Source organism: Aspergillus alliaceus, assembly GCF_009176365.1.
Source record: "Aspergillus alliaceus strain CBS 536.65 unplaced genomic scaffold BDW43scaffold_49, whole genome shotgun sequence".
Lineage (NCBI taxonomy): Eukaryota > Fungi > Ascomycota > Eurotiomycetes > Eurotiales > Aspergillaceae > Aspergillus > Aspergillus alliaceus.
In genome coordinates this window covers 393-11,688 of record NW_022474732.1, presented here as the reverse complement: position 1 = coordinate 11,688, position 11,296 = coordinate 393, and the positions used below count along the sequence as shown (strand labels likewise).

General features: G+C 49.2%; 4 protein-coding genes across 4 annotated transcripts; 2 read left to right on the top strand and 2 right to left on the bottom strand.

Moving 5' to 3' along the window:
• Positions 1–904: 904 nt before the first annotated feature.
• On the top strand, positions 905–2,729 carry BDW43DRAFT_321795 (pyridoxal phosphate-dependent transferase; the record flags this gene model as incomplete). The annotated part of the gene is made up of 7 exons (XM_032049412.1): positions 905–1,030; positions 1,180–1,615; positions 1,679–1,884; positions 1,946–2,025; positions 2,106–2,273; positions 2,407–2,613; positions 2,702–2,729. The coding sequence occupies 7 exons, from the start codon at positions 905–907 to the stop codon at positions 2,727–2,729; spliced, it is 1,251 nt and encodes a 416-aa protein (XP_031896562.1).
• Positions 2,730–2,804: 75 nt separating this feature from the next.
• On the bottom strand, positions 2,805–6,720 carry BDW43DRAFT_287358 (leucine--tRNA ligase CDC60). The gene is made up of 4 exons (XM_032043149.1): positions 6,413–6,720; positions 3,841–6,344; positions 3,578–3,776; positions 2,805–3,519 (listed from the first exon to the last, which is right to left on the bottom strand). Exons 1-4 carry the CDS (start codon positions 6,485–6,487, stop codon positions 2,908–2,910), a joined length of 3,390 nt encoding a protein of 1,129 aa, XP_031896561.1. The 5' UTR covers positions 6,488–6,720; the 3' UTR covers positions 2,805–2,907.
• A 207-nt stretch (positions 6,721–6,927) lies between these two features.
• On the top strand, positions 6,928–8,036 carry BDW43DRAFT_287355 (mitochondrial 54S ribosomal protein mL61). Its single transcript, XM_032043148.1, has 2 exons — positions 6,928–7,096; positions 7,332–8,036. The coding sequence occupies exons 1-2, from the start codon at positions 7,058–7,060 to the stop codon at positions 7,905–7,907; spliced, it is 615 nt and encodes a 204-aa protein (XP_031896560.1). The 5' UTR covers positions 6,928–7,057; the 3' UTR covers positions 7,908–8,036.
• BDW43DRAFT_287353 (rhomboid family protein) lies at positions 8,037–9,741 on the bottom strand. The gene is made up of 2 exons (XM_032043147.1): positions 9,118–9,741; positions 8,037–9,048 (listed from the first exon to the last, which is right to left on the bottom strand). The coding sequence occupies exons 1-2, from the start codon at positions 9,507–9,509 to the stop codon at positions 8,319–8,321; spliced, it is 1,122 nt and encodes a 373-aa protein (XP_031896559.1). The 5' UTR covers positions 9,510–9,741; the 3' UTR covers positions 8,037–8,318.
• Positions 9,742–11,296: the final 1,555 nt, after the last annotated feature.

Sequence of the window (11,296 nt, the reverse complement as noted above, 5' to 3'; positions counted from 1 at the left end):
TCTAGCCCGTTTGCCCAGAATGGAGAGAGGCAGCGCTGCGTGTACAGTAGTTAGCTTCACAGGATGATTTCGGAAACTCAAGCTTGCTCTGCTCATTGAAACCTGTGGCGCAATGCCGAAAGTCTTCAGTGGTGAGGAAATCACCCTTGGGGATGTTGTCTTCAGCGAAAGTATCCCCGAGTATGGACCTGGGCGGCCGGAAAGATCCGAAGAAATGGGGTTTTCAAGGGATGATGTGACTACGCTAGAGACAAAGACTCGGTGGTTTATAGAAAGCTATAAAGTAGGGAGAAAAAAGCTCCTGAAATAATTCCGCGAATACCTGTAAAAAGGCAACCAGTCAGTCATACATTTTGGTGATTTTGCGTCCGGCGACGTTGTCTTGAAGTCTGGAAAATATCCTGATATGATTTCAGAAAAAGGGAAACTTCATCGCTTTCGAAAAGGAAGCTGCAGGAATCTGCAGATTTCTTTCATGCATAATTGTGAAGGGCGTGTGTGACTACGCCGACAGTCACAAGAATAGAGTATGGCAAGGTACACTGCTGTAGCTGCAGCGGTTCGAGCCCTAAGCAGTCCTGCAGGAGCGGCATACATTACCTACTTTGAGTTATGATGCCGTAAGCTCCAGCTTGTATGGGTTTCTAGGGAGAGACTCACTTTTTGGATTCTAGACTTGCATTCCAGGCACGTCAGTTGAGGCGTTTGTTTTGACTCTTCTGAGGATTGAATATCCATACGTAAATCGCCCGTTTCACGAAGCCCTAGATCGCTCAAATGCGCTGACATAATGGTCTGTATAACATCGCCCAAGGTCCTTAATCCAGTGACTCTTGTCATCTGAGCACTATTTATTCATTCAGGCCATTCAAATTCCCGTCCCTCATTATAGCTCCGGTCCAATATGCTCTCTTCCCGCGGCACCAAGAAGGCAGAGTTGATGAACATTCCCTGGCGTTATGCCCCTCCGCATACATACGACAAGGAAATGAACCCCGCGGGGCTGATCTCCTTTGGCACGGCAGAGCATGTACGTCAATTCTTTGGGCAAGCCAAGTATTCGCGTGAATCTCTAACAGTCCGATAGAGCCCAATGCGGTCTGAAATAGCAAAGTACATAAACAATAAGGTCAATAGCCCGCCATTTCTACGATAGTACTACTCTTCTATATCCCTGAGCGCGCAAGTTCACCTCTCTTTGCATCCACACAGGTCACCTTCACCGAGAACTCCATTGGCTATGGGTCCAGCTCGTCAACATCAAGTCGTCTTCCAAATGCAGTGGCTTCCCACCTCAACAACATCCTGAAACCGCTGTCATCGATAGATCCCGAAACTGTCATCATCGCTAGTGGTGTTACGGCTATCGGAAACATGCTCGGGCTCACCCTAGCAGAGCCCTCCGACGGTATCCTAGTCAGTAGACCGGTCTATGGACGCTTTGAACTCGACTACGGGGTCGAAGCGGACATACAGATCGTGTACGCGGACACCGACCCTGAGGAAGCATTTACCCCAGCCGTCATAGAAAAGTACGACGTAGCGCTCAAACGCGCACAGAAACAGGGTATCAGAATCCGAGCAATGTTAATCGTGAACCCGCATAACCCACTAGGTAAGTATCAACTATAGACATTGACATGATTGAATCGCCGTACAGAGACCCAACCATCACTAGGACGCTGCTACCCAACAGAAACACTAAAAGAAATCCTCCGATTCTGCCACAACCGCCGACTCCATCTCATCAGTGACGAGATCTATGCATCCTGCGTCTTTGACTCAGGAGATCCAACCGCAGTCCCCTTCACCTCGGCCTTAGCAATCAGTACCCCCGAGCTCATCGACCCCAATCTCGTCCACCTGCTATACGGATTCAGCAAGGCAAGCAGTCTCTCCACCGATCCAGTATAATGTACACCACCAAACTAACCCCAAACCCCAGGACTTCGCATCCGGAGGCCTCCGCCTCGGATTCCTCGTCACGGCAAACGCACCCCTCCGTCAAGCCTGCAAAGCCATATTGTCAGTCCCCTACCCCCTACTCCCCCCAAACCACATCCATATCACCAATCCCACCATCTAGCAATCTAATATGTTCACAGGAGACTCCACAGCCCCTCAACAGCCTCCATAACAATCGCTGCAACCCTCCTTGAAGATCAAGCCTTCGTCACCCAATTTACCCGCAAATCCCGTCTCAGCCTAGCATCAACATACCGAATCGCCACCTCAACGCTCGACCAAGAAGGCATCAACTACGTCAAAGGAGGGTAAGACATACATGCATACATACATGCAGAAAAATGCCATTTCCACTCTCATCAATCTCCTCAATTCCTTACTGAACTTCACTACACCGCTGCGTTTTATTCCATTATGCCCTGCTAAGAGATTCTCATTCAGGAATGCGGGGTTCTTTGTTTATATCGATCTCTCGCCGTACCTTCCTGAGCCTGGTCGGCCGGTGCAAGAGCGCGAGTTTGCCCTAGCACAGAGATTCCTCGACGCGAAGGTTTTTTTGCATCCGGGGGAGGAACATGCGCGGGAGGCTGGGTGGTTTAGGCTTGTTTTTGCGCATGATGAGGGGACTTTGAGGGTGGGGTTGGGGAGGTATGTTTTGTTTTATTTTATGTCTTTCAAATTGAGATTCAAGGTTCTTGACTGATGGGCTTGTTTTTTTTTTCTTTACTCGGGGTAGGTTGATTGGGGTTTTGAGGTCGAGTTGAGGGCTCTGGTTGTTTGATTGATAGAAATTGGGATAGGGAAACAGTTTTTATTGAGTAGGATCTACAGGATCTGTATTTAAACCATGTCATAACAACCATTGCATTCTTCATATTCTCTTTAAAATAGATATTTATAGTTCTTTCACAGGATGAGTCTAGATATGTATGATCATCTCTTTCAGTTGCTCTCTTCAATGTTGACAAACTGGAAGGTGGGTTGACCGGGGACGGCGTTTTCCGCGGAGAGACCCTCCTTCTTCTCGCCAGAGCCCAGGACCTCGCCAGTCTTACCACCCTCATCCACAGCGATGACCTCAATCACCTTGCAGCCAGTGGTCTTCTGCAGGTTAACAATCATCTCCTTCAGGACAGCGAACTCATCGAAAGGCAGCTTCCGGCTGAAGACAGTCTCGGGCTCCTCGCGGCCCTGAATAAGGCGCCTCTTCAGGGTCTGAACGAAGGGCATAGCCTTCTTCATCTCACCCATCTTGCCAACCTTGGCATTCAGCTCCTTGTCGTTGACCGAGAGGTTGAGGCCATCGAAGGCCTCGCGGACCAGGTCGATGTACTTCTCCTGCCACGAGGGGTATTTCTTCGCAGCGTAGATTGTGAGCTTCTTGGGCTTACGGGGGTCGTAGCCGGTATTCTTGCCCTTAGAGGCCTTCTTAGCAAGCTGAGCCTCGGCAGAGGTGATGCTAGAGGAAGTGGTGCGGACATAGGTTGTGATGGCCGTCAGCTCTGGGGATTGCTCGGGAACTTGGGGGAAAAGAGCGTTGTGCACGGTTTCGGGCTATAGGGCAGACGCTGTTAGTTATATATGCTCTTCAATACTTCCACAAATCACGAACCTTCTTCAAAATCTCAAGCCAAACATATTCAGCCCAGTGAGGTGCAATGGGGGCCAACAGGAGGGCTTGCAGCTCGATGTAACGCAGGACGATGTCACGGTGCATTCCAACGCCTGCCGATGTCGCCGATTCACGGTAGGCATCACGGGCGCTAATCATGTCGTACAGGCCAGACTTCAGGGCAAGCTTGAAATCGGTGCTATAGTGTGGTTAATGATTGTCCGTATTAACAAGTAAGGGTGAGAGGTTTTCTTATGGCTTACTCTTGGTAGTGCTTCACGGCCTCACGGACCAGGCCATTTATTTCGTTGTCAAAGATCTTGTCCCAGAACGCATCAGCGGGGCCAGTGCGCAGAGACTCATCCTTGGCGATCTCCTCGACCCATTCCTTGAGGGTGTGCAATCTCAGAATGTTACTGTTAGCAACGGTTTCATCGAAGTTGGCATCCTCAATACCGTCACCAGCATCGGCGAACGCAATACGAGTTGCGTCGGCACCGAACTTGTCAACACTGTCCTTCAATGTGAGGAAGTTACCGGTACTCTTGCTCATCTTATCACCGTTAAGGAGTAGATGTCCATTCGCGCGAACACCACGAGGCCAGTACTCTGGCGGGAAGAGGGCAACATGGATGTAGAGGAAGAAGGTCAAGTGGTTCTGGATGAGGTCCTTTCCGGAAACTCTTACATCCAGCGGGTACCAGTATTCAAACTCTCTCCGCATCTGCTGCAATGCTTCCTTGCTGATCCCGCTCTTTGCGACCAGCTCATCGCTAATCTCGCGTCTTGTGAAGATATAGTCCCAGACCTCATCGATCATCTGATCAGCCTTCACATTCAGGGGACCGGTGGTCTCACCGTACCGATCACCGTGCAGCAAGTGAGCAATGGTGTAGTAGGCCATGTATACAGTGCTGTCACTTAAACTCTCCACGAGGAACTGAGGATCCCATGGTAGCTTAGAGCCCAAACCATAGGTTCTCGCACAAGCCCAGCGGTTGAGCCAGTCGAGGTTCTTCTCGAAACCATTCTTCGTCTCGTTGGTGTATGTGTTGAGGGTGTTCACGACGTGACTTAGGGTATCCTGTTGCCACTTGGCATCGTTCTCCCCGTAGTTTAGGAACCATTGGCCGAGGTAAGCAACCACACAGTCATCTCCACTTCTGCTGACAACTTCTCCCATGGGGTCGGCGAATGGGAAGGCTTCGCCGTTCTTATAAAGAGCCTGCCGGATCTTGTCCTTAGCAGCGCTCACAGGCTCGCCCTTGAATTCGCCCACAACCATAGTACCCTTGTAGAAAGCTTCACTGTAAGCCAATTCCTTGGCCTTTGCTAGCTGGGTGACATCCTTGGGGGAGTTGATCTTAAGCTGCTTGACAAGGGCTGGGGCAGTAAGGTTGCCATATGTTGGAGTCTCAATAAGAGGGAATATCTCCAACTCAGCCCATTCTTTCTTGATGCCATAGTAATCAGGCTTCTTAGCAAGATCGGCCAAAGTAGCATAATCGTCAGGGCTGTCAGAGGGCACGGAAGTGACGACACCAGTACCCTTGGTGGCAGATACACCCTCCATAGGCAGAATGCGCACGCCCTCGGTGTGGAACGAAAGCGGGGCGTTAACGAGGGTACCAACGAAGGCGGATCCCGGAGCCTCCACGACGAGCGGCAACTGATCCTGAGACTTGGGGAAATTGTCACTGCTGAAGAAAGTACCCTGGAAAGCCATGTTCCAAGCAGCCCTCTTAGTGCAAACATAGTACTCCTTCTCATTCACCTTGAAGATACCATAGTTAATCTTAGGGCCAAGGAAGCAGCAAGTCTGACCGTACATAGTCTCCGGGCGCAGAGTAGCAGGAACGAAGTACACACTAGCATCGTCCTCGATCTTGCCCTTAACAAGCTCAGCAACCTGTGGGGCCCATTCCTTCACCTTCAACTTCATGGCGGTATATTCCTGGGGTCCGATACCTTCACCCTTAGTCCGGTCGTGGTCCATGCAAGGCTGTCCGTCCTTGGGGGAGTAGATGGTGTACCGGCTACCGTACTGGATCTTACCCAGTTCATGAAGGCGGTTCATTTGCCAGCGCACAAAGGCATCGTAGTAAGGGTTCGCATCAGTGGTGACGAACTGACGGCGCCAGTCAATTCTTGCGCCCAGGCTGTCAAGATCACGAATGGCCAGAGGAGGGAAATGCTGGAGCCAGTAATCAGCGTCGGCGAACTTATGGATATCCTCCAAAGGAATGCCAATGGCCAACATAATCTGGAACTGGTACTTCATCTTCACGGTCTTAGCGGCGGCCTTGCTCTTCTTTCCAGAGAACTTCTCTTGTTGCTCGTTCTTGACTTCTTGAGTGGGGGCAGCTGGGGCCTTCTCCTCCTCCTCATCCTCCTCCTTATAGCCCTCAAAGTTCTGTCCGAATTTGGCAACCTCATCCCTGAGCTTATCCGCGCATGCCTTGATAGGCATACCAGTGCAATGGAATCCAAGAGGGAAAAGAGCCCTCTTACCCTCCATACGGGCAACACCGGCCATAAATTCGACCTTGCTAGCGGTGAAACTGTGGCCTGCATGCAGGGTACCGTTCATGTAAGGATAAGCCATAGTTCCGAAAAACTTGGGATACTTCGCACGGAGCTCCGCGGCGGACATGGAGCCCTCAGGAACCTCCGAGAAGGAAGGGGCATCGACCTCGAAAACCCTGTTCTCCTTCCATTGTGCCTGGTATTTTTTCTCGATAGCGATGAGGGTGTCTCTCTTCTCGGTCTATTTCGAGATCCACTAATTAGTACTGTCTAAGCAAAGAAACCTGGGGGAAGAGGGGTAGACTGAACATTTTCGAGCTTCAGAGTGTTCTTGGTGCCGTTGCTCGGGTCGAGCGCAGCTGCAGAAGCAGCAGCGGCTGCCATGGCTCTTAATAAATAGTCTGCCGTGTTGCAAACTTAAGTAAAGAGCCCTAAACGGGGTGGTTGAAGCAGGGTCTATATAACTCTGCCGCGGGGTAAGGCTTTATCGACGGGTTCTGACTCGAAAAGATTATGTGGGAATGAAAACCCCGGCAGTACCATTGACACCGCTTACCGAATTTGGCACAATATGGTACTACATTCTTTATCGTGATGGCATGAGTTAAGGGTAAAACTGCTAATAATCACTATGAGTGGTTCACTAATATGATCAGGTATTCCAGATTGGGTTCAAAATATGCTATGGTACGATTGAAATACTGCAAGGCGAGCGCGACATCGATTGGCACAAGACCATTCCATATCTGTCACATGACTTGCGTATCGGACCGTCTCAATCTTTCCGCCGACAGGCCAAAAATCGAGATGAGCTCCGAGCAGCACTCCATCCAATTCCGCTCGGGACTATTGCAGTTGATCCATCCCCGGGTCGGCTAATTTTCTCGATCCTTAAAAAGACTCATTTATAATTGCAGGCAACAGTCAGAGCGTGTTTCGCTTTCTTCCGTCATCATGGTCAACGTATTCAAGCGGATGCGGAAGCTGAAAAGCGTAAGTTGATCCAAACCCATTGACTGCACACTGGTACATGTTAAGGGCTGACTTGATATCTTAACCCGTTTACAGAAGGTAATACTCCCTATAGATCGTCCTTCACTCCCCTACCAACCCCCCCAATCTTGTGGCAAGATCACAGTGGAATCCGACGCTCAGATCTACCCTGGAACGACAACACGGAAGCATTATTTAAACTGAAAGCGCTTGAACTAACTTCATATTTGAACAGCTCCTTAACGTCCGCGTAGGAACCGGAGCTGCAATTCTTCCCTCTCCCATCTCTGCGACTAAGGAATTCCCGGCAATCACCCGTCTGCACCTCACATACGCCCAAAAGATCTATGGCGGCCACCAAGGCGCACGACATTTCTGGCGCAACTGTCTGCCCCGACTCAAGTACCACAATCCGGGCCTCCAGATGACCGTGAAGCAGACACAAGATCAGGAAGGGCCGGCAGCACTGACGATATACTTCGCGGAGCGGGCAAGCAATGCCGCGTCATTGACCGCGGCTAAGATTGAGGATAAACATGCTCCAGCGCCGGAGTCGACAGAGAAGACGGCGGTTGTGGATCTGAAGAACCTCGATTATAAGGAGATTTGGAATAAAGTTAAGACCATGACTGGCGCTCAGGATGTGCCTGCTACTCCGGAGGAGGAGACGGAGTTAAAAAAGTTTGAGCAACTGCGTCAGCAGTCGGACAAGGACCGGATGCGGATAGCTGCTATGCGGCAGGCTAAGAAGGATCAAGAGCGGATGTTACAAGAAGCTCGGGGAGAGATTGAGAAACTGAAGCAACTGTGAGTCTGATAGCGACTTTTTAGGAGCTGCGAGAAGACGCTGGGCATGATGAACTGTAGCATAGCCTTTTTTTTTTTCGTTTTTCATTATATGCTGTTTTAGAATATGTAGTTCTAGGTGCCCTTTCTGTTAAATAATGGCTTAGCTTTTTCCGTGTGATTTTATGGGATAGATGTATTATCAGGATATCATCAAAGCGAAGAAGCAACGAGCCTTGGCCCACCGGGCTTATTTTATACATCCAAATACAAGTCGAAAAAATGCCACATCGAAACATAGCCTTTCCCATCAAGCCTTACACGGTCTGGATATTCAAATTCCACGCTCAAAAGTAGCAGGCCAACAGACACGAGTCGTTCCTAACCATACCAAAAAACTCCCGAATAACTACGAAGTGCACAGTGCCTTTCCATTTTAGGCATGGTCCGGCGTATAGCTCGTCTCGCCCAGCATGCCCTGGCCTGCTGCTACGGTCGGTGTTGCAGTCTGTGTTTGGCTTGATCCTTGCTGATTCAGCGGGGATGGGGAGTGTGCCCTCCCAACTGCTGCCGCCTGAAGCCTTTGGTCCAAAGCCTTGAGGGCCAAAGCACGTCTCCGCTCCGCCTCCTCACGCTTAGCGGCCCCCCTCATTCCGCCTCTCTGGTTGTTAAGGAGACTAGGGAGGCCGGCCTCCCCCCGTGCCAGAACTTGTTGGTTGCCCGAAGCAATATCCTCCTCTGAGAATGGAGTGCAAACCTTTAATGCAACCAGCAAAGCGTAGACTTGCTCTGAAACAAACGAGATCGGAGGTTGGATTACGTCTGGGAAGAGACATGCGAATGCGAACGTCTCACTAGCGTCTCCCTTTATGCCTAATCCGTTGGTAGATGTGCCGGTCAGGTCTGGCTGCCGTTTGAAGAATCGGAGGTACGTCCAACTTGTCACAAGGCCAAGCCAAGCGAGTGTCGCCGCAATATGTGTCCCAAGCACTGTCCCACTGATCGTGTTCAGCAATAAGAAGAGCGCAGGAAAATGTTTCACCCGCATCTTGACCAGGCCCTTGAAGATTGTAACGGTATGCTCGGGAACAAGCTGCTTAAAGGCCACAAGAAAGGAAGCTTGAATCGATATGCCACCGCAGATTTGGGTTACGCTCTGCGTTAAGCTTGAAGATGAGGAGTCAGTAGAGAAGGCGCAAGAGGCAGTGCATTCGTTATCGGAAAACAAGGCATACCCGCTAGTCGAACCACCCCTGATGGCAGTCCCCAAAAGATAAAGGGGAACAACCGCCACATTTGGGATGACTGCGATGGTCAAAATAAATTTCGCAAATTCTCGAGAACCCCACGCGCGCTCTAGGTACTTGCCCCCATAGAACAGGGTGGCCGCGTTCAAGAGCACCGTAAAGATGTTCTGCTCAACAAAAGTTGCGGTGAGGAGCGTCCAGGGGTAGTAGTAGAATTCCGATGGAATAAGCGTCAAATAGGGCACAACTGGTGTAAATAGAGGGTGACCCTCTGTAGCATCAATCTGTCGCCATCGGGCGATATTGTACAGGAGGGTGAGGGTGAGCAGAGTAATGAGGCAGGTTCGGGTCGCAGGGGGGATATTGACTCGGAGCACCATGGTGGAAACGAGCTCTTGCGGCTGCTGGTATTCACGCAGACCGCAGGCTGTCGATAAAACCCAACTTAGTAGAAGGAGTGAGAAATCGACGTCAATCAATCACTGTTTGGAGTGGATTTCGGTCAAAGCTGCCCTTCCGCCTTTGGTTTGGTTCGATTGATTCGGCTCCGATTGATCGCCTCCACTTGATTGGACACCCAATTTGGAACAATCCACCTTGTGGAAATTCTTGAGAGAAAACGGAATGAGGCACTCTTAGCCTTGGCGCCCAAGGAAGGCATGTTTACATATATGTATATATACCTTGCCTATGATTCAGTTAAAATTGGTGGATGTCTGCTGGGCTATGACGCCTAGATTATTTGACGGTCATATTACTATTTTTATTAGTATGTATCCATACGTACATATATATATGTACCTTGATATTTATCGAGTAATAAACATAGAAGCTTCCGCTAGAAGTGGAGATCACTTCAAATTTGGTATAAACAGCAACAGCAGCAACAACAACAGCAGCACACATTCCTCGATAACCTATTGTTCTTTTTCTGTATGTACAATGACCCTATTGCACAGGCCAAACCTAGCATCATTGATTCTTTATGGAGGTTGATTACTCGGGTCATCTCGGACCATCATTCACCTTTGTAGATACCTACGTCTTTGTTAGAATGGATCGATTACTGCCGGGATCCTTGGCGTTTCCTAGACACGTCGCCCTGAAATAGGGCCAAACTAAGGTGTAAACAAGTTGCTTCCTCCCAGGATGGCGGCAAAATATGTTGCCTGCGATGGCAAATGTGCGACGAATGATGGAAAATATTGATGTAGGTACACGTTGCTGCTGCAGCTACTCCGTTAGTATACAGGCGCCTTGTTCGTAAACCCAGGAGTGAAGTGTGTACTCCATAAGATTTGGCTCTTTGTTTTCCATCACATAGAATTGTACGGCTATAATCCCCGCCGGAGATCCCGGAAGAACAATTGCGAGAGAATCTTACTTTTCAGAGATATTTCTTGATTTCTTCTTTGTTGCTCTAGATCTAAAGAATAGGTAATAATTTGCGACCCCTTCCTTTCCTTTTAATTTTGGTGCTTAGGGGTATGACTGTTTCGGGACCAGTCAGTGACGATGCAACGTTGGACATAAAAGGTGGCACAGCCGTCACCATGTGGCTGAATAGTACTACTGATGAATTACAGGCTGGGTCTCCACCTATTGAACTTGATTTCAAGATGGTTTGCATCTGATGTACGCCGCTCTGGGGAAAAAGCGTAAAAAAAAGGCAAAACTAAAAAGAAAGTGAACAAAAAGAATTAAATTCCAAAAAAAAATAACCTAGATCTTAAAGAGTTCTTGGAATCGATTATTAGTCATCGAGTTAATTTTCATGGTTTGGCATATTTCTTTGGATCTTTAGAATTATCATTTACAAGAATATTATAATTCGCAGGTGGAGAGAGCGGGAAACACTCTAAAATTCTACTTTTCTTTCTTTTTACCTCCCTTCTCTTTTCCATGGTGCAGTCAACCGGAGCAAACTAGACTAATAAAAATGATGAGAGAGTAAAGTAAAGTAATTTAGTACACTAGGTTAAAGTGCCAAAACAGCGTGGCCCTGTGTAAATCACCTGGGAATCGACCCGCCAAACGCTAGGTCCCGAAGCAGACAAGCGCGCTGGCCGATCATTTGCCCGTCAGAACCACCCAAGGGGACCGGTGGATTTCTCAACTGCACGCTAAGTCATGGTCCGGACGCCACAACGAGTCAAGCCAAAAGTCC

Bases quoted from the DNA above. Each gene is read 5' to 3' on its own strand.
- BDW43DRAFT_287353 (XM_032043147.1), bottom strand. From the start codon at position 9,509: ATGGTGCTCCGAGTCAATATCCCCCCTGCGACCCGAACCTGCCTCATT. The intron at 9,049-9,117 runs GTATGCCTTGTT...CTCATCTTCAAG, and splicing joins AGGGGTGGTTCGACTAGCGG to CTTAACGCAGAGCGTAACCC.
- BDW43DRAFT_287355 (XM_032043148.1), top strand. From the start codon at position 7,058: ATGGTCAACGTATTCAAGCGGATGCGGAAGCTGAAAAGC. The intron at 7,097-7,331 runs GTAAGTTGATCC...ATATTTGAACAG, and splicing joins GGATGCGGAAGCTGAAAAGC to CTCCTTAACGTCCGCGTAGG.
- BDW43DRAFT_287358 (XM_032043149.1), bottom strand. From the start codon at position 6,487: ATGGCAGCCGCTGCTGCTTCTGCAGCTGCGCTCGACCCGAGCAACGGC. The intron at 3,777-3,840 runs GTAAGCCATAAG...ACCACACTATAG, and splicing joins GCCGTGAAGCACTACCAAGA to CACCGATTTCAAGCTTGCCC. The intron at 3,520-3,577 runs GTTCGTGATTTG...TCTGCCCTATAG, and splicing joins GGCTTGAGATTTTGAAGAAG to CCCGAAACCGTGCACAACGC.